General features: G+C 52.0%; 1 protein-coding gene across 1 annotated transcript in view; it reads left to right on the plus strand.

The window, feature by feature from the left end:
• The window catches only part of LOC143962444 (neuralized-like protein 4), a gene marked incomplete in the record, with an annotated part of 104342 nt that overhangs the window by 15174 nt on the left and 64743 nt on the right, over nt 1–24425 (plus strand). The window contains 5 exon segments of the mRNA XM_077471717.1: nt 5917–6172; nt 8850–9031; nt 9111–9196; nt 9396–9558; nt 12212–12407. Of these exon segments, the coding sequence (XP_077327843.1) occupies nt 5917–6172; nt 8850–9031; nt 9111–9196; nt 9396–9558; nt 12212–12407 (883 nt within the window).

Here is a 24425-nt window from a genome sequence, read left to right on the forward strand (position 1 = left end):
AAGAGATGACAGGTCCTCTTTATGGAGATCATGTAATAGAAATAAGAGATGACGGGTCCTCTTTATGGAGATCTCATGTAATAGAAATAAGAGATGACAGGTCCTCTTTATGGAGATCATGTAATAGAAATAAGAGATGACGGGTCCTCTTTATGGAGATCATGTAATAGAAATAAGAGATGACAGGTCCTCTTTATGGGGATCTCATGTAATAGAAATAAGAGATGACAGGTCCTCTTTATGGAGATCATGTAATAGAAATAAGAGATGACAGGTCCTCTTTATGGAGATCATGTAATAGAAATAAGAGATGACGGGTCCTCTTTATGGAGATCTCATGTAATAGAAATAAGAGATGACGGGTCCTCTTTATGGAGATCTCATGTAATAGAAATAAGAGATGACGGGTCCTCTTTATGGAGATCATGTAATAGAAATAAGAGATGACGGGTCCTCTTTATGGACATTTCATGTAATAGAAATAAGAGATGACGGGTCCTCTTTATGGGGATCTCATGTAATAGAAATAAGAGATGACGGGTCCTCTTTATGGAGATCTCATGTAATAGAAATAAGAGATGACGGGTCCTCTTTATGGGGATCTCATGTAATAGAAATAAGAGATGACGGGTCCTCTTTATGGAGATCATGTAATAGAAATAAGAGATGACGGGTCCTCTTTATGGAGATCATGTAATAGAAATAAGAGATGACGGGTCCTCTTTATGGGGATCTCATGTAATAGAAATAAGAGATGACGGGTCCTCTTTATGGAGATCATGTAATAGAAATAAGAGATGACGGGTCCTCTTTATGGAGATCTCATGTAATAGAAATAAGAGATGACAGGTCCTCTTTATGGAGATCATGTAATAGAAATAAGAGATGACGGGTCCTCTTTATGGAGATCATGTAATAGAAATAAGAGATGACAGGTCCTCTTTATGGGGATCTCATGTAATAGAAATAAGAGATGACAGGTCCTCTTTATGGAGATCATGTAATAGAAATAAGAGATGACAGGTCCTCTTTATGGAGATCATGTAATAGAAATAAGAGATGACGGGTCCTCTTTATGGAGATCTCATGTAATAGAAATAAGAGATGACGGGTCCTCTTTATGGAGATCTCATGTAATAGAAATAAGAGATGACGGGTCCTCTTTATGGAGATCATGTAATAGAAATAAGAGATGACGGGTCCTCTTTATGGACATTTCATGTAATAGAAATAAGAGATGACGGGTCCTCTTTATGGGGATCTCATGTAATAGAAATAAGAGATGACGGGTCCTCTTTATGGAGATCATGTAATAGAAATAAGAGATGACGGGTCCTCTTTATGGAGATCATGTAATAGAAATAAGAGATGACGGGTCCTCTTTATGGGGATCTCATGTAATAGAAATAAGAGATGACGGGTCCTCTTTATGGAGATCATGTAATAGAAATAAGAGATGACGGGTCCTCTTTATGGAGATCATGTAATAGAAATAAGAGATGACAGGTCCTCTTTATGGAGATCATGTAATAGAAATAAGAGATGACGGGTCCTCTTTATGGAGATCATGTAATAGAAATAAGAGATGACGGGTCCTCTTTATGGAGATCTCATGTAATAGAAATAAGAGATGACAGGTCCTCTTTATGGAGATCATGTAATAGAAATAAGAGATGACGGGTCCTCTTTATGGGGATCTCATGTAATAGAAATAAGAGATGACGGGTCCTCTTTATGGAGATCATGTAATAGAAATAAGAGATGACAGGTCCTCTTTATGGAGATCATGTAATAGAAATAAGAGATGACGGGTCCTCTTTATGGGGATCTCATGTAATAGAAATAAGAGATGACGGGTCCTCTTTATGGAGATCATGTAATAGAAATAAGAGATGACAGGTCCTCTTTATGGAGATCATGTAATAGAAATAAGAGATGACGGGTCCTCTTTATGGAGATCATGTAATAGAAATAAGAGATGACGGGTCCTCTTTATGGGGATCTCATGTAATAGAAATAAGAGATGACAGGTCCTCTTTATGGGGATCATGTAATAGAAATAAGAGATGACGGGTCCTCTTTATGGGGATCATGTAATAGAAATAAGAGATGACGGGTCCTCTTTATGGAGATCATGTAATAGAAATAAGAGATGATGGGTCCTCTTTATGGAGATCATGTAATAGAAATAAGAGATGACGGGTCCTCTTTATGGAGATCATGTAATAGAAATAAGAGATGACAGGTCCTCTTTATGGGGATCTCATGTAATAGAAATAAGAGATGACAGGTCCTCTTTATGGAGATCATGTAATAGAAATAAGAGATGACAGGTCCTCTTTATGGAGATCATGTAATAGAAATAAGAGATGACGGGTCCTCTTTATGGAGATCATGTAATAGAAATAAGAGATGACAGGTCCTCTTTATGGAGATCTCATGTAATAGAAATAAGAGATGACGGGTCCTCTTTATGGAGATCATGTAATAGAAATAAGAGATGACGGGTCCTCTTTATGGAGATCATGTAATAGAAATAAGAGATGACGGGTCCTCTTTATGGAGATCATGTAATAGAAATAAGAGATGACAGGTCCTCTTTATGGAGATCATGTAATAGAAATAAGAGATGACGGGTCCTCTTTATGGATCTCATGTAATAGAAATAAGAGATGACGGGTCCTCTTTATGGAGATCTCATGTAATAGAAATAAGAGATGACGGGTCCTCTTTATGGAGATCATGTAATAGAAATAAGAGATGACAGGTCCTCTTTATGGAGATCTCATGTAATAGAAATAAGAGATGACAGGTCCTCTTTATGGAGATCTCATGTAATAGAAATAAGAGATGATGGGTCCTCTTTATGGAGATCATGTAATAGAAATAAGAGATGACGGGTCCTCTTTATGGAGATCATGTAATAGAAATAAGAGATGACAGGTCCTCTTTATGGAGATCATGTAATAGAAATAAGAGATGACAGGTCCTCTTTATGGGGATCATGTAATAGAAATAAGAGATGACGGGTCCTCTTTATGGAGATCTCATGTAATAGAAATAAGAGATGACAGGTCCTCTTTATGGAGATCATGTAATAGAAATAAGAGATGACGGGTCCTCTTTATGGAGATCATATAATAGAAATAAGAGATGACAGGTCCTCTTTATGGAGATCTCATGTAATAGAAATAAGAGATGACGGGTCCTCTTTATGGAGATCATGTAATAGAAATAAGAGATGACGGGTCCTCTTTATGGAGATCATGTAATAGAAATAAGAGATGACGGGTCCTCTTTATGGAGATCATGTAATAGAAATAAGAGATGACAGGTCCTCTTTATGGAGAGATCTGGGCTCAAAAATATCACAAATCTTTTACCATTAAAAGAAAAAGATAAAAAAAATATATATATATTTTTCTGCTTTAAAAAAAAAAAAAAGTATAGTTTTACTTCCCCTCTAGAACCAGAAATGATGTCATGACGTTGTTCTGGTCCTTCAAGGCCATAGAGGTGATCAGAGACAATCTAGTCTCTCATTGTCTCTGTGACCAGCTGGCCGCATTGTTGGATAGCCCAAGAAAAACACCAGGGAGCTGGAGGATGTCTCAAAGAACTTTTAGTCATGGTATAGCCAGACCATTGTTCATGAGAATACATCACCAGGACCCGGATGGATTACACCCAAGGGTTCTTATAGAACTTAGTCATGGTATAGTCAGACCATTGTTCATGAGAATACATCACCAGGACCCGGATGGATTACACCCAAGGGTTCTTATAGAACTTAGTCGTGTTATAGCCAGACCGCTATTAATGAGAATACATCACCAGGACCCGGATGGATTACACCCAAGGGTTCTTATAGAACTTAGTCATGGTATAGCCAGACCGCTATTAATGAGAATACATCACCAGGACCCGGATGGATTACACCCGAGAGTTCTTATAGAACTTAGTCATGGTATAGCCAGACCGCTATTAATGAGAATACATCACCAGGACCCGGATGGATTACACCCAAGGGTTCTTATAGAACTTAGTCATGTTATAGCCAGACCACTATTAATGAGAATACATCACCAGGACCCGGATGGATTACACCCGAGAGTTCTTATAGAACTTAGTCATGTTATAGCCAGACCACTATTAATGAGAATACATCACCAGGACCTGGATGGATTACACCCAAGGGTTCTTATAGAACTTAGTCATGGTATAGCCAGACCACTATTAATGAGAATACATCACCAGGACCCGGATGGATTACACCCGAGAGTTCCTATAGAACTTAGTCATGGTATAGCCAGACCACTATTAACGAGAATACATCACCAGGACCTGGATGGATTACACCCGAGAGTTCTTATAGAACTTAGTCATGTTATAGCCAGACCACTATTAATGAGAATACATCACCAGGACCTGATGGATTACATTGGAGAGTCCTTAAAGAACTTAACCAGATTACAGCCACATTGTTATTCCTAATCTTTATGGGCAGCTTCCTGGCTGGAATGTTACCAGCTGATTGGAGAAAAGCCAACGTGGTACCAATATTGAGATTAGGGCCTCGATAATTACCTGGAAACTAAATAATATGAATGCAAGTTGGAGAAAGATCTGGGAGAAGATCCTCTTGGGGGGGATCTAGGATGGAGAAAGATCAGGGAGAAGATCCTCTTGGGGGGGATCTAGGATGGAGAAAGATCTGGGAGAAGATCCTCTTGGGGGGGATCTAGGATGGAGAAAGATCAGGGAGAAGATCCTCTTGGGGGGGATCTAGGATGGAGAAAGATCTGGGAGAAGATCCTCTTGGGGGGGATCTAGGATGGAGAAAGATCTGGGAGAAGATCCTCGGGGGGGATCTAGGATGGAGAAAGATCTGGGAGAAGATCCTCGGGGGGGGGGGGGGATCTAGGATGGAGAAAGATCTGGGAGAAGATCCTCTTGGGGGGATCTAGGATGGAGAAAGATCTGGGAGAAGATCCTCTTGGGGGGGATCTAGGATGGAGAAAGATCTGGGAGAAGATCCTCTTGGGGGGGGGGATCTAGGATGGAGAAAGATCTGGGAGAAGATCCTCTTGGGGGGGATCTAGGATGGAGAAAGATCTGGGAGAAGATCCTCTTGGGGGGGGGGGATCTAGGATGGAGAAAGATCTGGGAGAAGATCCTCTTGGGGGGGGGATCTAGGATGGAGAAAGATCTGGGAGAAGATCCTCTTGGGGGGGGATCTAGGATGGAGAAAGATCTGGGAGAAGATCCTCTTGGGGGGGATCTAGGATGGAGAAAGATCTGGGAGAAGATCCTCTTGGGGGGGATCTAGGATGGAGAAAGATCTGGGAGAAGATCCTCTTGGGGGGGATCTAGGATGGAGAAAGATCTGGGAGAAGATCCTCTTGGGGGGGATCTAGGATGGAGAAAGATCTGGGAGAAGATCCTCTTGGGGGGGATCTAGGATGGAGAAAGATCTGGGAGAAGATCCTCGGGGGGGATCTAGGATGGAGAAAGATCTGGGAGAAGATCCTCTTGGGGGGGATCTAGGATGGAGAAAGATCAGGGGGTCCTAGTAGATGATAGGCTCAGCAATCGCATGCAATGTCAAGCTGCTGCAAGTAAGGCCAGCAGAATATTGTCATGTATAAGAAGAGTGAGTGTCCCCTGTGAGCGGCCCTTGACAGCCATTAGTGGCCCCTGTGAGTCATAAACGTGAACACAGCAAGTGGCCTATGACAGTCGCATGGGACTCTCCGGTGAAGAGTCTGCTGGTCTCCTCTCTGGTCTGTTTATACAGCTGACAGCCGTGAGCCCAACCCCCCCCCCCCCCCCCCGACAGCCGTGAGTGCCCCCTGACGTCCATGTGGGACTCTCCAGTCACAGTAAATATAGGTTTTATTGGTGTTTGTCTTCTAGGTGTGGCCTCCTGTCAGACCCCTCCGGTGGTTTATGGAGTTGTGGATCTCTACGGCATGGCTGTCAAAGTGACCATTGTCCATAATCACAACCACGCTGACCGACTGCGGAGGAATAACGCCATTCTGAGGGCGAGATCACCCGATGCCGGACGCCAGAGCTCCAATACCCCCGATCCCGGGCAGCTGCTCTTCCACCCCAACTGCGGACAGAAGGCTTCAATCATCAGCGGGGGGCGTACTGCCCTGAGACCTCAGTATGTACCCATGTACTCTTCTCTCACCTTCTATCTCTGTCTGGTCTCCTCTCTTATCATCTCTCATGTTTTGTCTCTGATTTCTCATCTTTTGTCTCTATTCTCTCCTCTCTCTCCCCGTCTCTCTGTCTCTCCCCGTCTCTCCTCTCTCTCCCCGTCTCTCCTCTCTCTCCCCGTCTCTCCTCTCTCTCCCCGTCTCTCCTCTCTCTCCCCGTCTCTCCTCTCTCTCCCCGTCTCTCCTCTCTCTCCCCGTCTCTCCTCTCTCTCCCCGTCTCTCCTCTCTCTCCCCGTCTCTCCTCTCTCTGTCTCCCCCTCTCTCTCCCACCTCCCCCTCTCTCTCTCGTCTCCCGTCTCTCTCTCGTCTCCCGTCTCTCTCTCGTCTCCCCTCTCTCTCCCCTCTCTCTCCCCTCTCTCTCCCCTCTCTCTCCCCTCTCTCTCCCCTCTCTCTCCCCTCTCTCTCCCCTCTCTCTCCCCTCTCTCTCCCCTCTCTCTGTCTCTCCCCTCTCTCTCCCCTCTCTCTCCCCTCTCTCTCCCCTCTCTCTCCCCTGTCTCTCCCCTCTCTCTCCCCTCTCTCTCCCCTCTCTCTCCCCTCTCTCTCCCCTCTCTCTCCCCTCTCTCTCCCCTCTCTCTCCCCTCTCTCTCCCCTCTCTCTCCCCTCTCTCTCCCCTCTCTCTCCCCTCTCTCTCCCCTCTCTCTCCCGTCTCTCTCCTGTCTCTCCCCTCTCTCTCCTGTCTCTCCCCTCTCTCTCCTGTCTCTCCCCTCTCTCTGTCTCTCCCCTCTCTCTGTCTCTCCCCTCTCTCTGTCTCTCCCCTCTCTCTGTCTCTCCCCTCTCTCTGTCTCTCCCCTCTCTCTGTCTCTCCCTCTCTCTCCCCTCTCTCTCCCCTCTCTCTCCCCTCTCTCTCCCCTCTCTCTCCCCTCTCTCTCCCCTCTCTCTGTCTCTCCCCGTCTCTCCTCTCTCTGTCTCTCCCCGTCTCTCCTCTCTCTGTCTCTCCCCGTGTCCCCTCTCTCTGTCTCTCTCTCCCCGTCTCTCCTCTCTCTGTCTCTCTCTCCCCGTCTCTCCTCTCTCTGTCTCTCTCTCCCCCCGTCTCTCCTCTCTCTGTCTCTCTCTCTCCCCGTCTCTCCTCTCTCTGTCTCTCTCTCCCCCCGTCTCTCCTCTCTCTGTCTCTCTCTCCCCCCGTCTCTCCTCTCTCTGTCTCTCTCTCCCCCCGTCTCTCCTCTCTCTGTCTCTCTCTCCCCCCGTCTCTCCTCTCTCTGTCTCTCTCTCCCCCCGTCTCTCCTCTCTCTGTCTCTCTCTCCCCCCGTCTCTCCTCTCTCTGTCTCTCTCTCCCCCCGTCTCTCCTCTCTCTGTCTCTCTCTCCCCCCGTCTCTCCTCTCTCTGTCTCTCTCTCCCCCCGTCTCTCCTCTCTCTGTCTCTCTCTCTCCCCGTCTCTCCTCTCTCTGTCTCTCTCTCCCCCCGTCTCTCCTCTCTCTGTCTCTCCCCGTCTCTCCTCTCTCTGTCTCTCTCTCTCTCTCTTTCTCCCTCTCCCTCCCCCTCTTCCTCCCCATCTCTGGTCTCTCTCTCTCCTCCCTCCCCGTCTCTGGTCTCTCTCTCTCTCTTCTCTCTCTCTCTCCCTCTCTCTCTCCCCTCTCTCTGTCTCTCCCCTCTCTCTGTCTCTCCCCTCTCTCTCCCCTCTCTCTGTCTCTCCCCTCTCTCTCCCCTCTCTCTGTCTCTCCCCTCTCTCTCCCCTCTCTCTGTCTCTCCCCTCTCTCTCCCCTCTCTCTCCCCTCTCTCTCCCCTCTCTCTCCCCTCTCTCTCCCCTCTCTCTGTCTCTCTCCCCTCTCTCTGTCTCTCCCCTCTCTCTGTCTCTCCCCTCTCTCTCCCCTCTCTCTGTCTCTCCCCTCTCTCTCCCCTCTCTCTGTCTCTCCCCTCTCTCTCCCCTCTCTCTGTCTCTCCCCTCTCTCTCCCCTCTCTCTGTCTCTCCCCTCTCTCTCCCCTCTCTCTCCCCTCTCTCTCCCCTCTCTCTGTCTCTCTCCCCTCTCTCTGTCTCTCCCCTCTCTCTCTCCTCTCTCTGTCTCTCTCCCCTCTCTCTCCCCTCTCTCTGTCTCTCCCCTCTCTCTGTCTCTCCTCTCTGTCTCTCCCCTCTCTCTGTCTCTCTCTCCCCCCGTCTCTCCTCTCTCTGTCTCTCTCTCCCCGTCTCTCCTCTCTCTGTCTCTCTCTCCCCGTCTCTCCTCTCTCTGTCTCTCTCTCCCCGTCTCTCCTCTCTCTGTCTCTCTCTCCCCTCTCTCCTCTCTCTGTCTCTCTCTCCCCGTCTCTCCTCTCTCTGTCTCTCTCTCTCTCTCTCTTTCTCCCTCTCCCTCCCCCTCTTCCTCCCCATCTCTGGTCTCTCTCTCTCCTCCCTCCCCGTCTCTGGTCTCTCTCTCCCTCCCTCCCTCCCTCCCCGTCTCTGGTCTCTCTCTCTCTCTTCTCTCTCTCCTCCCTCTCTCCCTCCCCGTCTCTGGTCTCTCTCTCTCTCTTCTCTCTCTCCTCCCTCTCTCCCTCCCCGTCTCTGGTCTCTCCCTCCTCCCTCCACGTCTCTGGTCTCATTAGTTTGTGTCCTCTGTGTAATAAATGGATCATTGTTGTAATATAAAGTTCTAGGCACCTATTAATAATTATAAGATGTTAGTGACATGTCTGTGGTGTGTCTTGTCTGAGCAGTGCCACCGATGACTTCAACCACGGGGTGGTCCTCAGTAATCGTCCATTGCACAACAATGAGGTTTTCCAGGTCCGGATAGACAAGATGGTGGATAAGTGGGCGGGATCCATTGAGATCGGGGTCACCACCCATAACCCGGCATACCTACAGCTGCCATCCACCATGACCAACCTCCGATCAGGTGAGAACTCCCACCTACCCATAATACGTGGCATTCACCTTCTGTAGAACATGTCTGAAGGCTCCTCTGACCCGTCCAGGTACCTGGATGATGACCGGAAATGGAGTCATGCACAATGGGACCACCATTCTGGATGAATATGGCCACAACCTGGACCGGCTCAAGGTCAGTTGAAAGTTTGAAGCTTTCTTGGGGAAAGTCGAGGTAACTTGTGAAAAGTGGAGAACCAAAAGCTAGGCCTAGATGTGTTGGAGTTGCCCACGCTGGATTGGTTGGGTGTTGGGTACATGTAGAATGACGGGCAGTTTTCTGGAACCCGGTTCCTAGATCAACGCTCGCTGAGACCTCCATGCTTTGTCCTCAGGCAGGTGACACAGTCGGAGTGGTGCGCCGAGAAGATGGTACTTTGAATTTCTTTGTCAACGGGGTGGCGCAGGGTGTGGCAGCATGGAACGTCCCACCCAATGTCTTCGCTGTGGTGGACCTCTACGGTCAGGCAGCACAGGCCACAATACTGGATGAATCAGGTGAGTGGTCATGTTCCCTGGAATCAGCATCTCTGAGATGGTCTAATACTGACTGCTGAGAAGGGACACTCTCTAGGTTTCCCTGCCACTCAGGACTAGTCATGGCTCCTCTGAAGGAGATATGACCCGCATGTGTCTCTTCCTGGAGTCAGCATGGTGCCCCTTGTATGGTGCCCCTGGGATAGCCCAATAGTGACTGCTGAGAAGGGACACCCTAGACTTCCCTGCCAATGAGGACTTGTCATGGCTCGTCAGAAGATCTGAGCAGCATGGTGCCCCCCTCCCTGGTGTCAGCACGGTGCCCCCTCCCTGGTGTCAGCACGGTGCCCCCTCCCTGGTGTCAGCACGGTGCCCCCTCCCTGGTGTCAGCACGGTGCCCCCTCCCTGGTGTCAGCACGGTGCCCCCTCCCTGGTGTCAGCACGGTGCCCCCTCCCTGGTGTCAGCACGGTGCCCCCTCCCTGGTGTCAGCACGGTGCCCCCTCCCTGGTGTCAGCACAGTGCCCCTGTGATAGCCTAATATTTCCTGCTGAGAAGCGACACTCTAGATTTCACTTCCAATCAGGACTTGTAATGGCTCCTCTGAAGGATATCTAAACAACATGGTTCCCCTGGTGTCAGCATGCTGTCCTTGGGCTCAGTGCGGTGCCCCTGGGTTTAGTATATTGGTCCTGGGCTCAGTGTGGTGCCCCTGGTGTCCGCACGATGTCCCTGGGCTCAGTGCAGTGCCCCTGGGTTTAGCACGATGTCCCTGGGCTCAGTGCGGTGCCCCTGGGTTTAGTATATTGGTCCTGGGCTCAGTGTGGTGCCCCTGGGTTTAGCATGATGATCCTGGGCTCAGTGCGGTGCCCCTGGGTTTAGCATGATGCTCCTGGGCTCAGTGTGGTGTCCATGGGTTTAGCATGATGATCCTGGGCTCAGTGCGGTGCCCCTGGGTTTAGCATGATGCTCCTGGGCTCAGTGTGGTGTCCATGGGTTTAGCATGATGATCCTGGGCTCAGTGCGGTGCCCCTGGGTTTAGCATGATGCTCCTGGGCTCAGTGCAGTGTCCCTGGTGTTGGCATGATGCTCCTGGGCTCAGCGCGTTGCCCCTGGGTTTAGCATGATGTTCCTGGGCTCAGCACGGTGCCCCTGGGTTTAGCATGATTGTCCTGGGCTCAGCGCGGTGTCCCTGGCGTTGGCATGATGTTCCTGGGCTCAATGCGGTGCCCCTGGGTTTAGCATGATGATCCTGGGCTCAGTGCGGTGCACCTGGGTTTAGCATGATGTTCCTGGGCTCAGCATGGTGCCCCTGGGCTCAGCACGGTGCCCCTGGGCTCAGCATGGTGCCCCTGGGTTTAGCATGATGTTCCTGGGCTCAGCACGGTGCCCCTGGGTTTAGCATGATGTTTCTGGGCTCAGTGCGGTGTCCCTGGTGTTGGCATGATGTTCCTGGGCTCAATGCGGTGCCTCTGGGTTTAGCATGATGGTCCTGGGCTCAGTGTGGTGCCCCTGGTGTCCGCACGATGTCCCTGGGCTCAGTGCGGTGTCCCTGGTGTTGGCATGATGTTCCTGGGCTCAGTGCGGTGCCCCTGGGTTTAGTATATTGGTCCTGGGCTCAGTGTGGTGCCCCTGGGTTTAGCATGATGATCCTGGGCTCAGTGCGGTGCCCCTGGGTTTAGAATGATGCTCCTGGGCTCAGTGTGGTGTCCATGGGTTTAGCATGATGATCCTGGGCTCAGTGCGGTGCCCCTGGGTTTAGCATGATGCTCCTGGGCTCAGTGCAGTGTCCCTGGTGTTGGCATGATGCTCCTGGGCTCAGCGCGGTGCCCCTGGGTTTAGCATGATGCTCCTGGGCTCAGTGCAGTGTCCCTGGTGTTGGCATGATGCTCCTGGGCTCAGCGCGGTGCCCCTGGGTTTAGCATGATGTTCCTGGGCTCAGCATGGTGCCCCTGGGTTTAGCATGATGTTCCTGGGCTCAGCACGGTGCCCCTGGCGTTGGCATGATGTTCCTGGGCTCAATGCGGTGCCCCTGGGTTTAGCATGATGTTCCTGGGCTCAATGCGGTGCCCCTAGGTTTAGCATGATGATCCTGGGCTCAGTGTGGTGCCCCTGGGCTCAGTGCGGTGCCCCTGGGTTTAGCATGATGTTCCTGGGCTCAGCATGGTGCCCCTGGGTTTAGCATGATGTTCCTGGGCTCAGCACGGTGCCCCTGGGTTTAGCATGATGTTCCTGGGCTCAATGCGGTGCCCCTAGGTTTAGCATGATGATCCTGGGCTCAGTGTGGTGCCCCTGGGCTCAGTGCGGTGCCCCTGGGTTTAGCATGATGTTCCTGGGCTCAGCATGGTGCCCCTGGGCTCATCATGGTGCCCCTGGGTTTAGCATGATGTTCCTAGGCTCAATGCGGTGCCTCTGGGTTTAGCATGATGGCCCTGGGCTCAGTGCGGTGCCTCTGGGATAGGCTAATACTCCCTGCTGAGAAGGGACACCCTACATTTCCCTGCCAATCAGAACATGCCATGACTCCTCTGACATGAGGATAGGTCAGTGATGGTCAGTATGTGCCCTGAGCAGCCAATCCGGTGTGAGAAGGCTCTTCCCCCCCTCTACCAATCTCTTGTTGTTCCTCCTGTGTCCCGAGCACGGAGTGACTGTCGGCCATCTTTCTATCCTCAGATTCGCTGCCTCTGGCGGGAGAAGAGGAAGACGTCCTCGCTCTGACTCCGGGAACTCCTTGCGCTCTCCAGTCTCTGTCTGACCTGCGCTTTCATCACCTCCATGGTAGTAATGCCCTGATAACCAACGGGGGGCGCACCGCCCTGAGGAACAACTCTCGCAGTGAATTCAATGACGCCATTGTCATGTCTAATAGGTAAGTGACTCTCTCATCTGCTGTGATGAATGTGGGGACACACAGGACCCCATGTCCGGGGGGGGGGGGGGGGGTGTCTATTGGGGTATTCTGGTACACAGAAGGGGATGTGAGATCACATTATATGATGAGGGGAAATCCACCGGTAACAATCCAGGACACAGAGGTACCCACAGCAGGGTTATAGTAAAGGACTGTGGCACCAAAGAGGGTCAGGGCAGCATTATGTCACAGCAGACAGTCTAGGGGCACAGAGGTAGCAATCCAGGCACAGCTGGTAGTCCAGTGGCCACAGATCAGTGATCAGGGGGCAGCCATGCCAGTTCAGAGGGTAGAGATGGGAGGCAGCCATGCCAGTTGAGAGGGCAGTGATCGGGGGACAGCCATGCCAGTTGAGAGGGCAGCCATGCCAGTTGAGAGGGCAGCAATCAGAGGGCAGTGACAATGGATAACACAAGGGGTGAAAGGCATACACTATGTACATCTGATCATCTCCGGGTAGATGGCAAGATGGGATTAACAAAGGGGGGTCCAGGCAGTGGAGGAGGGGCTTGCAGCATTCTCCTGACAATAGAAGGCGGGGTCCTAGGGGAGAGGTGGAGGTCCGGGATTAACTGGCCATAGTGCCAGATACCCTGTGCAGTGGGCAATACACAGCAGCAAGAATTATAGACCAGAGGGCACAGCGGGGAGAAGCTTCTGGATAAAGGGGGGCAGGGCAGCCAACACTGGCCCTAGCAGGCACAGGGCCATTGCCCTGGGGTTCATTTACATACTGGTTCAGCGGGGGTTCAGACTGCTCGGCACCTCATACCCGGGTGGTGTGGAAAGTCGAGAGCTCCATGTGAGGCATCGGGGGAAGGAATGGGGCTCAGGCTGCATGTCTCCCCGCACATGAGTGGTGTATTGTGAGAGTTATCTAAGAATCGGAGGGGGACGGGGTGACTGACATTTCTTTTGCCCCAAGTCATCATATTTCCTGTTGTCCTTCTAGGAAGATCTCCTCTGAGTCTGGTGTACTTTTTCTTCCTGCCAGGGTTGGGGTTCCCCTCATAGGCAGATTCTGCCCCCTTTTTCTGTGTGTGTGCGTGCGTGTGTGTGTGTGGAGCTTCTTCCTATTCCTCTGTTCATGTTCAGGGTAGGTCCCCCTTGTTCCTCCTGGGTGGGCCTTCTTCATAGTCCACTGCTTTTCAGAATAGGTATTCCCTCCCCTTGTTTCTCCTGGGTGAAACTTCCTCCTATTATTTTCCCAAGGTAGGTGTTTCTTCCCCCGGTCCTCCTGGGTGGGGTTTATTCTATGCTCTTTCGTCTCAATTTTATGTTGCTTTCCTCTTCTTCCTCCTGGACGGAGTTTCCTCCTATCCCTCTCTTCCTTTTCATTCCTGCTTTCCTCTTCTTCCTCCTGGGTTGGGTTTCCTCCTATCCCTCTCTTCCTTTTCATTCCTGGTTTCCTCTTCTTCCTCCTGGGTTGGGTTTCCTCCTATCCCTCTCTTCCTTCTCATTCCTGGTTTCCTCTTCTTCCTCCTGGACGGGGTTTCCTCCTATCCCTCTCTTCCTTCTCGTGCCTGGTTTCCTATTCTTCCTCCTGGACGGGGTTTCCTCCTATCCCTCTCTTCCTTCTCGTGCCTGGTTTCCTCTTCTTCCTCCTGGGTTGGGTTTCCTCCTATCCCTCTCTTCCTTCTCGTGCCTGGTTTCCTCTTCTTCCTCCTGGACGGGGTTTCCTCCTATCCCTCTCTTCCTTCTCGTGCCTGGTTTCCTCTTCTTCCTCCTGGACGGGGTTTCCTCCTATCCCTCTCTTCCTTCTCATGCCTGGTTTCCTCTTCTTCCTCCTGGATGGGGTTTCCTCCTATCCCTCTCTTCCTTCTCATTCCTGGTTTCCTCTTCTTCCTCCTGGACGGGGTTTTCTCCTATCCCTCTCTTCCTTCTCGTGCCTGGTTTCCTCTTCTTCCTCCTGGGTTGGGTTTCCTCCTATCCCTCTCTTCCATCTCGTGCCTGGTTTCCTCTTCTTCCTCCTGGACGGGGTTTCCTCCTATCCCTCTCTTCCTTCTCGTGCCTGGTTTCCTCTTCTTCCTCCTGGGTTGGGTTTCCTCCTATCCCTCTCTTCCTTCTCGTGCCTGGTTTCCTCTTCTTCCTCCTGGACGGGGTTTCCTCCTATCCCTCTCTTCCTTCTCGTGCCTGGTTTCCTCTTCTTCCTCCTGGACGGGGTTTCCTCCTATCCCTCTCTTCCTTCTCGTGCCTGGTTTCCTCTTCTTCCTCCTGGACGGGGTTTCCTCCTATCCCTCTCTTCCTTCTCATGCCTGGTTTCCTCTTCTTCCTCCTGGATGGGGTTTCCTCCTATCCCTCTCTTCCTTCTCGTGCCTGGTTTCCTCTTCTTCCTCCTGGGTTGGGTTTCCTCCTATCCCTCTCTTCCTTCTCGTGCCTGGTTTCCTCTTCTTCCTCCTGGGCGGGGTTTCCTCCTATCCCTCTCTTCCTTCTCATGCCTGGTTTCCTCTTCTTCCTCCTGGGCGGGGTTTCCTCCTATCCCTCTCTTCCTTCTCATGCCTGGTTTCCTCTTCTACCTCCTGGGTGGGGTTTCCTCCCATCCCTCTCTTCCTTCTCATTCCTGGTTTCCTCTTCTTCCTCCTGGACGGGGTTTCCTCCTATCCCTCTCTTCCTTCTCATGCCTGGTTTCCTCTTCTTCCTCCTGGACGGGGTTTCCTCCTATCCCTCTCTTCCTTCTCATGCCTGGTTTCCTCTTCTTCCTCCTGGACGGGGTTTCCTCCTATCCCTCTCTTCCTTCTCATGCCTGGTTTCCTCTTCTTCCTCCTGGACGGGGTTTCCTCCTATCCCTCTCTTCCTTCTCATGCCTAGTTTCCTCTTCTTCCTCCTGGACGGGGTTTCCTCCTATCCCTCTCTTCCTTCTCATGCCTGGTTTCCTCTTCTTCCTCCTGGACGGGGTTTCCTCCCATCCCTCTCTTCCTTCTCATGCCTGGTTTCCTCTTCTTCCTCCTGGACGGGGTTTCCTCCCATCCCTCTCTTCCTTCTCATGCCTGGTTTCCTCTTCTACCTCCTGGACGGGGTTTCCTCCCATCCCTCTCTTCCTTCTCATTCCTGGTTTCCTCTTCTTCCTCCTGGACGGGGTTTCCTCCTATCCCTCTCTTCCTTCTCATGCCTGGTTTCCTCTTCTTCCTCCTGGACGGGGTTTCCTCCTATCCCTCTCTGACTTCTCATGCCTGGTTTCCTCTTCTTCTTTCTCCTGGACGGGGTTTCCTCCTATCCCTCTCTTCCTTCTCATGCCTGGTTTCCTCTTCTTCCTCCTGGACGGGGTTTCCTCCCATCCCTCTCTTCCTTCTCATGCCTGGTTTCCTCTTCTACCTCCTGGGTGGGGTTTCCTCCCATCCCTCTCTTCCTTCTCATTCCTGGTTTCCTCTTCTTCCTCCTGGACGGGGTTTCCTCCCATCCCTCTCTTCCTTCTCATGCCTGGTTTCCTCTTCTACCTCCTGGGTGGGGTTTCCTCCCATCCCTCTCTTCCTTCTCATTCCTGGTTTCCTCTTCTTCCTCCTGGACGGGTTTCCTCCTATCCCTCTCTTCCTTCTCATTCCTGGTTTCCTCCTATCCCTCTCTTCCTTCTCATGCCTGGTTTCCTCTTCTACCTCCTGGGTGGGGTTTCCTCCCATCCCTCTCTTCCTTCTCATTCCTGGTTTCCTCTTCTTCCTCCTGGACGGGGTTTCCTCCTATCCCTCTCTTCCTTCTCATGCCTGGTTTCCTCTTCTTCCTCCTGGACGGGGTTTCCTCCTATCCCTCTCTTCCTTCTCATGCCTGGTTTCCTCTTCTTCCTCCTGGACGGGGTTTCCTCCTATCCCTCTCTTCCTTCTCATGCCTGGTTTCCTCTTCTTCCTCCTGGACGGGGTTTCCTCCTATCCCTCTCTTCCTTCTCATGCCTGGTTTCCTCTTCTTCCTCCTGGACGGGGTTTCCTCCTATCCCTCTCTTCCTTCTCATGCCTGGTTTCCTCTTCTTCCTCCTGGACGGGGTTTCCTCCTATCCCTCTCTTCCTTCTCATGCCTGGTTTCCTCTTCTTCCTCCTGGACGGGGTTTCCTCCTATCCCTCTCTTCCTTCTCATGCCTGGTTTCCTCTTCTTCCTCCTGGACGGGGTTTCCTCCTATCCCTCTCTTCCTTCTCATGCCTGGTTTCCTCTTCTACCTCCTGGACGGGGTTTCCTCCTATCCCTCTCTTCCTTCTCGTGCCTGGTTTCCTCTTCTACCTCCTGGACGGGGTTTCCTCCTATCCCTCTCTTCCTTCTCGTGCCTGGTTTCCTCTTCTTCCTCCTGGGCGGGGTTTCCTCCTATCCCTCTCTTCCTTCTCGTGCCTGGTTTCCTATTCTTCCTCCTGGACGGGGTTTCCTCCTATCCCTCTCTTCCTTCTCGTGCCTGGTTTCCTCTTCTTCCTCCTGGACGGGGTTTCCTCCTATCCCTCTCTTCCTTCTCGTGCCTGGTTTCCTCTTCTTCCTCCTGGACGGGGTTTCCTCCTATCCCTCTCTTCCTTCTCATGCCTGGTTTCCTCTTCTTCCTCCTGGACGGGGTTTCCTCCTATCCCTCTCTTCCTTCTCATTCCTGGTTTCCTCTTCTTCCTCCTGGACGGGGTTTCCTCCTATCCCTCTCTTCCTTCTCATGCCTGGTTTCCTCCTATCCCTCTCTTCCTTCTCATGCCTGGTTTCCTCTTCTTCCTCCTGGACGGGGTTTCCTCCTATCCCTCTCTTCCTTCTCATTCCTGGTTTCCTCCTATCCCTCTCTTCCTTCTCATGCCTGGATCCTCTTCTTTCTCCTGAACGGGGTTTCCTCCTATCCCTCTCTTCCTTCTCATGCCTGGTTTCCTCTTCTTCCTCCTGGACGGGGTTTCCTCCCATCCCTCTCTTCCTTCTCATGCCTGGTTTCCTCTTCTTCCTCCTGGACGAGGTTTCCTCCTATCCCTCTCTTCCTTCTCATGCCTGGTTTCCTCTTCTTCCTCCTGGACGGGGTTTCCTCCTATCCCTCTCTTCCTTCTCATGCCTGGTTTCCTCTTCTACCTCCTGGACGGGGTTTCCTCCTATCCCTCTCTTCCTTCTCGTGCCTGGTTTCCTCTTCTACCTCCTGGACGGGGTTTCCTCCTATCCCTCTCTTCCTTCTCGTGCCTGGTTTCCTCTTCTTCCTCCTGGGCGGGGTTTCCTCCTATCCCTCTCTTCCTTCTCGTGCCTGGTTTCCTATTCTTCCTCCTGGACGGGGTTTCCTCCTATCCCTCTCTTCCTTCTCGTGCCTGGTTTCCTCTTCTTCCTCCTGGACGGGGTTTCCTCCTATCCCTCTCTTCCTTCTCATGCCTGGTTTCCTCTTCTTTCTCCTGAACGGGGTTTCCTCCTATCCCTCTCTTCCTTCTCATGCCTGGTTTCCTCTTCTTCCTCCTGGACGGGGTTTCCTCCCATCCCTCTCTTCCTTCTCATGCCTGGTTTCCTCTTCTTCTTTCTCCTGGACGGGGTTTCCTCCTATCCCTCTCTTCCTTCTCGTGCCTGGTTTCCTCTTCTACCTCCTGGACGGGGTTTCCTCCTATCCCTCTCTTCCTTCTCGTGCCTGGTTTCCTCTTCTTCCTCCTGGGCGGGGTTTCCTCCTATCCCTCTCTTCCTTCTCGTGCCTGGTTTCCTATTCTTCCTCCTGGACGGGGTTTCCTCCTATCCCTCTCTTCCTTCTCGTGCCTGGTTTCCTCTTCTTCCTCCTGGACGGGGTTTCCTCCTATCCCTCTCTTCCTTCTCCTGCCTGGTTTCCTCTTCTTCCTCCTGGATGGGGTTTCCTCCTATCCCTCTCTTCCTTCTCATGCCTGGTTTCCTCTTCTTCCTCCTGGACGGGGTTTCCTCCTATCCCTCTCTGACTTCTCATGCCTGGTTTCCTCTTCTTCCTCCTGGGTGGGGTTTCCTCCCATCCCTCTCTTCCTTCTCATGCCTGGTTTCCTCTTCTTCTTTCTCCTGGACGGGGTTTCCTCCTATCCCTCTCTTCCTTTTCATTCCTGGTTTCCTCTTCTTCCTCCTGGACGGGGTTTCCTCCCATCCCTCTCTTCCTTCTCATGCCTGGTTTCCTCTTCTACCTCCTGGACGGGGTTTCCTCCCATCCCTCTCTTCCTTCTCATGCCTGGTTTCCTCTTCTACCTCCTGGGTGGGGTTTCCTCCCATCCCTCTCTTCCTTCTCATTCCTGGTTTCCTCTTCTTCTTTCTCCTGGACGGGGTTTCCTCCTATCCCTCTCTTCCTTCTCATGCCTGGTTTCCTCTTCTTCCTCCTGGACGGGGTTTCCTCCTATCCCTCTCTTCCTTCTTGTGCCTGGTTTCCTCTTCTTCCTCCTGGACGAGGTTTCCTCCTATCCCTCTCTTCCTTCTCGTGCCTGGTTTCCTCTTCTTCCTCCTGGACGGGGTTTCCTCCTATCCCTCTCTTCCTTCTCATGCCTGGTTTCCTCTTCTTCCTCCTGGACGAGGTTTCCTCCTATCCCTCTCTTCCTTCTCATGCCTGGTTTCCTCTTCTTCCTCCTGGACGGGGTTTCCTCCTATCCCTCTCTTCCTTCTCATGCCTGGTTTCCTCTTCTTCCTCCTGGACGGGGTTTCCTCCCATCCCTCTCTTCCTTCTCATGCCTGGTTTCCTCTTCTACCTCCTGGACGGGGTTTCCTCCTATCCCTCTCTTCCTTCTCGTGCCTGGTTTCCTCTTCTACCTCCTGGACGGGGTTTCCTCCTATCCCTCTCTTCCTTCTCGTGCCTGGTTTCCTCTTCTTCCTCCTGGGCGGGGTTTCCTCCTATCCCTCTCTTCCTTCTCGTGCCTGGTTTCCTATTCTTCCTCCGGGACGGGGTTTCCTCCTATCCCTCTCTTCCTTCTCGTGCCTGGTTTCTTCTTCTTCCTCCTGGACGGGGTTTCCTCCTATCCCTCTCTTCCTTCTCGTGCCTGGTTTCCTCTTCTTCCTCCTGGACGGGGTTCCCTCCTATCCCTCTCTTCCTTCTCATGCCTGGTTTCCTCTTCTTCCTCCTGGACGGGGTTTCCTCCTATCCCTCTCTTCCTTCTCATTCCTGGTTTCCTCCTATCCCTCTCTTCCTTCTCATGCCTGGTTTCCTCTTCTTTCTCCTGAACGGGGTTTCCTCCTATCCCTCTCTTCCTTCTCATGCCTGGTTTCCTCTTCTTCCTCCTGGACGGGGTTTCCTCCTATCCCTCTCTTCCTTCTCATGCCTGGTTTCCTCTTCTTCTTTCTCCTGGACGGGGTTTCCTCCTATCCCTCTCTTCCTTCTCATTCCTGGTTTCCTCTTCTTCCTCCTGGACGGGGTTTCCTCCTATCCCTCTCTTCCTTCTCATGCCTGGTTTCCTCTTCTTTCTCCTGGACGGGGTTTCCTCCTATCCCTCTCTTCCTTTTCATTCCTGGTTTCCTCTTCTTCCTCCTGGACGGGGTTTCCTCCTATCCCTCTCTTCCTTCTCATGCCTGGTTTCCTCTTCTACCTCCTGGGTGGGGTTTCCTCCCATCCCTCTCTTCCTTCTCATTCCTGGTTTCCTCTTCTTCCTCCTGGACGGGGTTTCCTCCTATCCCTCTCTTCCTTCTCATGCCTGGTTTCCTCTTCTTCCTCCTGGACGGGGTTTCCTCCTATCCCTCTCTGACTTCTCATGCCTGGTTTCCTCTTCTTCCTCCTGGGTGGGGTTTCCTCCCATCCCTCTCTTCCTTCTCATGCCTGGTTTCCTCTTCTTCCTCCTGGACGGGGTTTCCTCCCATCCCTCTCTTCCTTGTCATGCCTGGTTTCCTCTTCTTCTTTCTCCTGGACGGGGTTTCCTCCTATCCCTCTCTTCCTTTTCATTCCTGGTTTCCTCTTCTTCCTCCTGGACGGGGTTTCCTCCTATCCCTCTCTTCCTTCTCATGCCTGGCTTCCTCTTCTTCCTCCTGAACGGGGTTTCCTCCCATCCCTCTTCCTTTTCATGCCTGGTTTCCTCTTCTTCTTTCTCCTGGACGGGGTTTCCTCCTATCCCTCTCTTCCTTTTCATTCCTGGTTTCCTCTTCTTCCTCCTGGACGGGGTTTCCTCCTATCCCTCTCTTCCTTCTCATGCCTGGTTTCCTCTTCTTCCTCCTGGACGGGGTTTCCTCCCATCGCTCTCTTCCTTCTCATTCCTGGTTTCCTCTTCTACCTCCTGGGTGGGGTTTCCTCCTATCCCTCTCTTCCTTCTCATGCCTGGTTTCCTCTTCTTCCTCCTGGACGGGGTTTCCTCCTATCCCTCTCTTCCTTCTCATTCCTGGTTTCCTCTTCTTCCTCCTGGACGGGGTTTCCTCCTATCCCTCTCTTCCTTCTCATGCCTGGTTTCCTCTTCTTCCTCCTGGACGGGGTTTCCTCCTATCCCTCTCTTCCTTCTCATGCCTGGTTTCCTCTTCTTCCTCCTGGACGGGGTTTCCTCCCATCCCTCTCTTCCTTCTCATGCCTGGTTTCCTCTTCTACCTCCTGGGTGGGGTTTCCTCCCATCCCTCTCTTCCTTCTCATTCCTGGTTTCCTCTTCTTCCTCCTGGACGGGGTTTCCTCCTATCCCTCTCTTCCTTCTCATGCCTGGTTTCCTCTTCTTCCTCCTGGACGGGGTTTCCTCCCATCCCTCTCTTCCTTCTCATTCCTGGTTTCCTCTTCTTCCTCCTGGACGGGGTTTCCTCCTATCCCTCTCTTCCTTCTCATGCCTGGTTTCCTCTTCTTCCTCCTGGGTGGGGTTTCCTCCCATCCCTCTCTTCCTTCTCATGCCTGGTTTCCTCTTCTTCCTCCTGGACGGGGTTTCCTCCCATCCCTCTCTTCCTTCTCATGCCTGGTTTCCTCTTCTTCTTTCTCCTGGACGGGGTTTCCTCCTATCCCTCTCTTCCTTTTCATTCCTGGTTTCCTCTTCTTCCTCCTGGACGGGGTTTCCTCCTATCCCTCTCTTCCTTCTCATTCCTGGTTTCCTCTTCTTCCTCCTGGGTGGGGTTTCCTCCCATCCCTCTCTTCCTTCTCATGCCTGGTTTCCTCTTCTTCCTCCTGGACGGGGTTTCCTCCTATCCCTCTCTTCCTTCTCATGCCTGGTTTCCTCTTCTTCCTCCTGGACGGGGTTTCCTCCTATCCCTCTCTTCCTTCTCATGCCTGGTTTCCTCTTCTACCTCCTGGACGGGGTTTCCTCCTATCCCTCTCTGACTTCTCATGCCTGGTTTCCTCTTCTACCTCTTGGGTGGGGTTTCCTCCCATCCCTCTCTTCCTTCTCATTCCTGGTTTCCTCTTCTTCCTCCTGGACGGGGTTTCCTCCTATCCCTCTCTTCCTTCTCATGCCTGGTTTCCTCTTCTTCCTCCTGGACGGGGTTTCCTCCTATCCCTCTCTTCCTTCTCATGCCTGGTTTCCTCTTCTTCCTCCTGGACGGGGTTTCCTCCTATCCCTCTCTTCCTTCTCATGCCTGGTTTCCTCTTCTTCCTCCTGGACGGGGTTTCCTCCTATCCCTCTCTTCCTTCTCATGCCTGGTTTCCTCTTCTTCCTCCTGGACGGGGTTTCCTCCTATCCCTCTCTTCCTTCTCATGCCTGGTTTCCTCTTCTTCCTCCTGGTCGGGGTTTCCTCCTATCCCTCTCTTCCTTCTCATGCCTGGTTTCCTCTTCTACCTCCTGGACGGGGTTTCCTCCTATCCCTCTCTGACTTCTCATGCCTGGTTTCCTCTTCTACCTCCTGGGTGGGGTTTCCTCCCATCCCTCTCTTCCTTCTCATTCCTGGTTTCCTCTTCTTCCTCCTGGACGGGGTTTCCTCCTATCCCTCTCTTCCTTCTCATGCCTGGTTTCCTCTTCTTTCTCCTGAACGGGGTTTCCTCCTATCCCTCTCTTCCTTCTCATGCCTGGTTTCCTCTTCTTCCTCCTGGACGGGGTTTCCTCCCATCCCTCTCTTCCTTCTCATGCCTGGTTTCCTCTTCTTCTTTCTCCTGGACGGGGTTTCCTCCTATCCCTCTCTTCCTTCTCGTGCCTGGTTTCCTCTTCTACCTCCTGGACGGGGTTTCCTCCTATCCCTCTCTTCCTTCTCGTGCCTGGTTTCCTCTTCTTCCTCCTGGGCGGGGTTTCCTCCTATCCCTCTCTTCCTTCTCGTGCCTGGTTTCCTATTCTTCCTCCTGGACGGGGTTTCCTCCTATCCCTCTCTTCCTTCTCGTGCCTGGTTTCCTCTTCTTCCTCCTGGACGGGGTTTCCTCCTATCCCTCTCTTCCTTCTCCTGCCTGGTTTCCTCTTCTTCCTCCTGGATGGGGTTTCCTCCTATCCCTCTCTTCCTTCTCATGCCTGGTTTCCTCTTCTTCCTCCTGGACGGGGTTTCCTCCTATCCCTCTCTGACTTCTCATGCCTGGTTTCCTCTTCTTCCTCCTGGGTGGGGTTTCCTCCCATCCCTCTCTTCCTTCTCATGCCTGGTTTCCTCTTCTTCTTTCTCCTGGACGGGGTTTCCTCCTATCCCTCTCTTCCTTTTCATTCCTGGTTTCCTCTTCTTCCTCCTGGACGGGGTTTCCTCCCATCCCTCTCTTCCTTCTCATGCCTGGTTTCCTCTTCTACCTCCTGGACGGGGTTTCCTCCCATCCCTCTCTTCCTTCTCATGCCTGGTTTCCTCTTCTACCTCCTGGGTGGGGTTTCCTCCCATCCCTCTCTTCCTTCTCATTCCTGGTTTCCTCTTCTTCTTTCTCCTGGACGGGGTTTCCTCCTATCCCTCTCTTCCTTCTCATGCCTGGTTTCCTCTTCTTCCTCCTGGACGGGGTTTCCTCCTATCCCTCTCTTCCTTCTTGTGCCTGGTTTCCTCTTCTTCCTCCTGGACGAGGTTTCCTCCTATCCCTCTCTTCCTTCTCGTGCCTGGTTTCCTCTTCTTCCTCCTGGACGGGGTTTCCTCCTATCCCTCTCTTCCTTCTCATGCCTGGTTTCCTCTTCTTCCTCCTGGACGAGGTTTCCTCCTATCCCTCTCTTCCTTCTCATGCCTGGTTTCCTCTTCTTCCTCCTGGACGGGGTTTCCTCCTATCCCTCTCTTCCTTCTTATGCCTGGTTTCCTCTTCTTCCTCCTGGACGGGGTTTCCTCCCATCCCTCTCTTCCTTCTCATGCCTGGTTTCCTCTTCTACCTCCTGGACGGGGTTTCCTCCTATCCCTCTCTTCCTTCTCGTGCCTGGTTTCCTCTTCTACCTCCTGGACGGGGTTTCCTCCTATCCCTCTCTTCCTTCTCGTGCCTGGTTTCCTCTTCTTCCTCCTGGGCGGGGTTTCCTCCTATCCCTCTCTTCCTTCTCGTGCCTGGTTTCCTATTCTTCCTCCGGGACGGGGTTTCCTCCTATCCCTCTCTTCCTTCTCGTGCCTGGTTTCTTCTTCTTCCTCCTGGACGGGGTTTCCTCCTATCCCTCTCTTCCTTCTCGTGCCTGGTTTCCTCTTCTTCCTCCTGGACGGGGTTCCCTCCTATCCCTCTCTTCCTTCTCATGCCTGGTTTCCTCTTCTTCCTCCTGGACGGGGTTTCCTCCTATCCCTCTCTTCCTTCTCATTCCTGGTTTCCTCCTATCCCTCTCTTCCTTCTCATGCCTGGTTTCCTCTTCTTTCTCCTGAACGGGGTTTCCTCCTATCCCTCTCTTCCTTCTCATGCCTGGTTTCCTCTTCTTCCTCCTGGACGGGGTTTCCTCCCATCCCTCTCTTCCTTCTCATGCCTGGTTTCCTCTTCTTCTTTCTCCTGGACGGGGTTTCCTCCTATCCCTCTCTTCCTTCTCATTCCTGGTTTCCTCTTCTTCCTCCTGGACGGGGTTTCCTCCTATCCCTCTCTTCCTTCTCATGCCTGGTTTCCTCTTCTTCTTTCTCCTGGACGGGGTTTCCTCCTATCCCTCTCTTCCTTTTCATTCCTGGTTTCCTCTTCTTCCTCCTGGACGGGGTTTCCTCCTATCCCTCTCTTCCTTCTCATGCCTGGTTTCCTCTTCTACCTCCTGGGTGGGGTTTCCTCCCATCCCTCTCTTCCTTCTCATTCCTGGTTTCCTCTTCTTCCTCCTGGACGGGGTTTCCTCCTATCCCTCTCTTCCTTCT

This window comes from Lithobates pipiens, unplaced genomic scaffold, assembly GCF_037356315.1.
Source record: "Lithobates pipiens isolate NorthernLeopardFrog02 unplaced genomic scaffold, aLitPip1_a1.2 Scaffold_8, whole genome shotgun sequence".
NCBI lineage: Eukaryota > Metazoa > Chordata > Amphibia > Anura > Ranidae > Lithobates > Lithobates pipiens.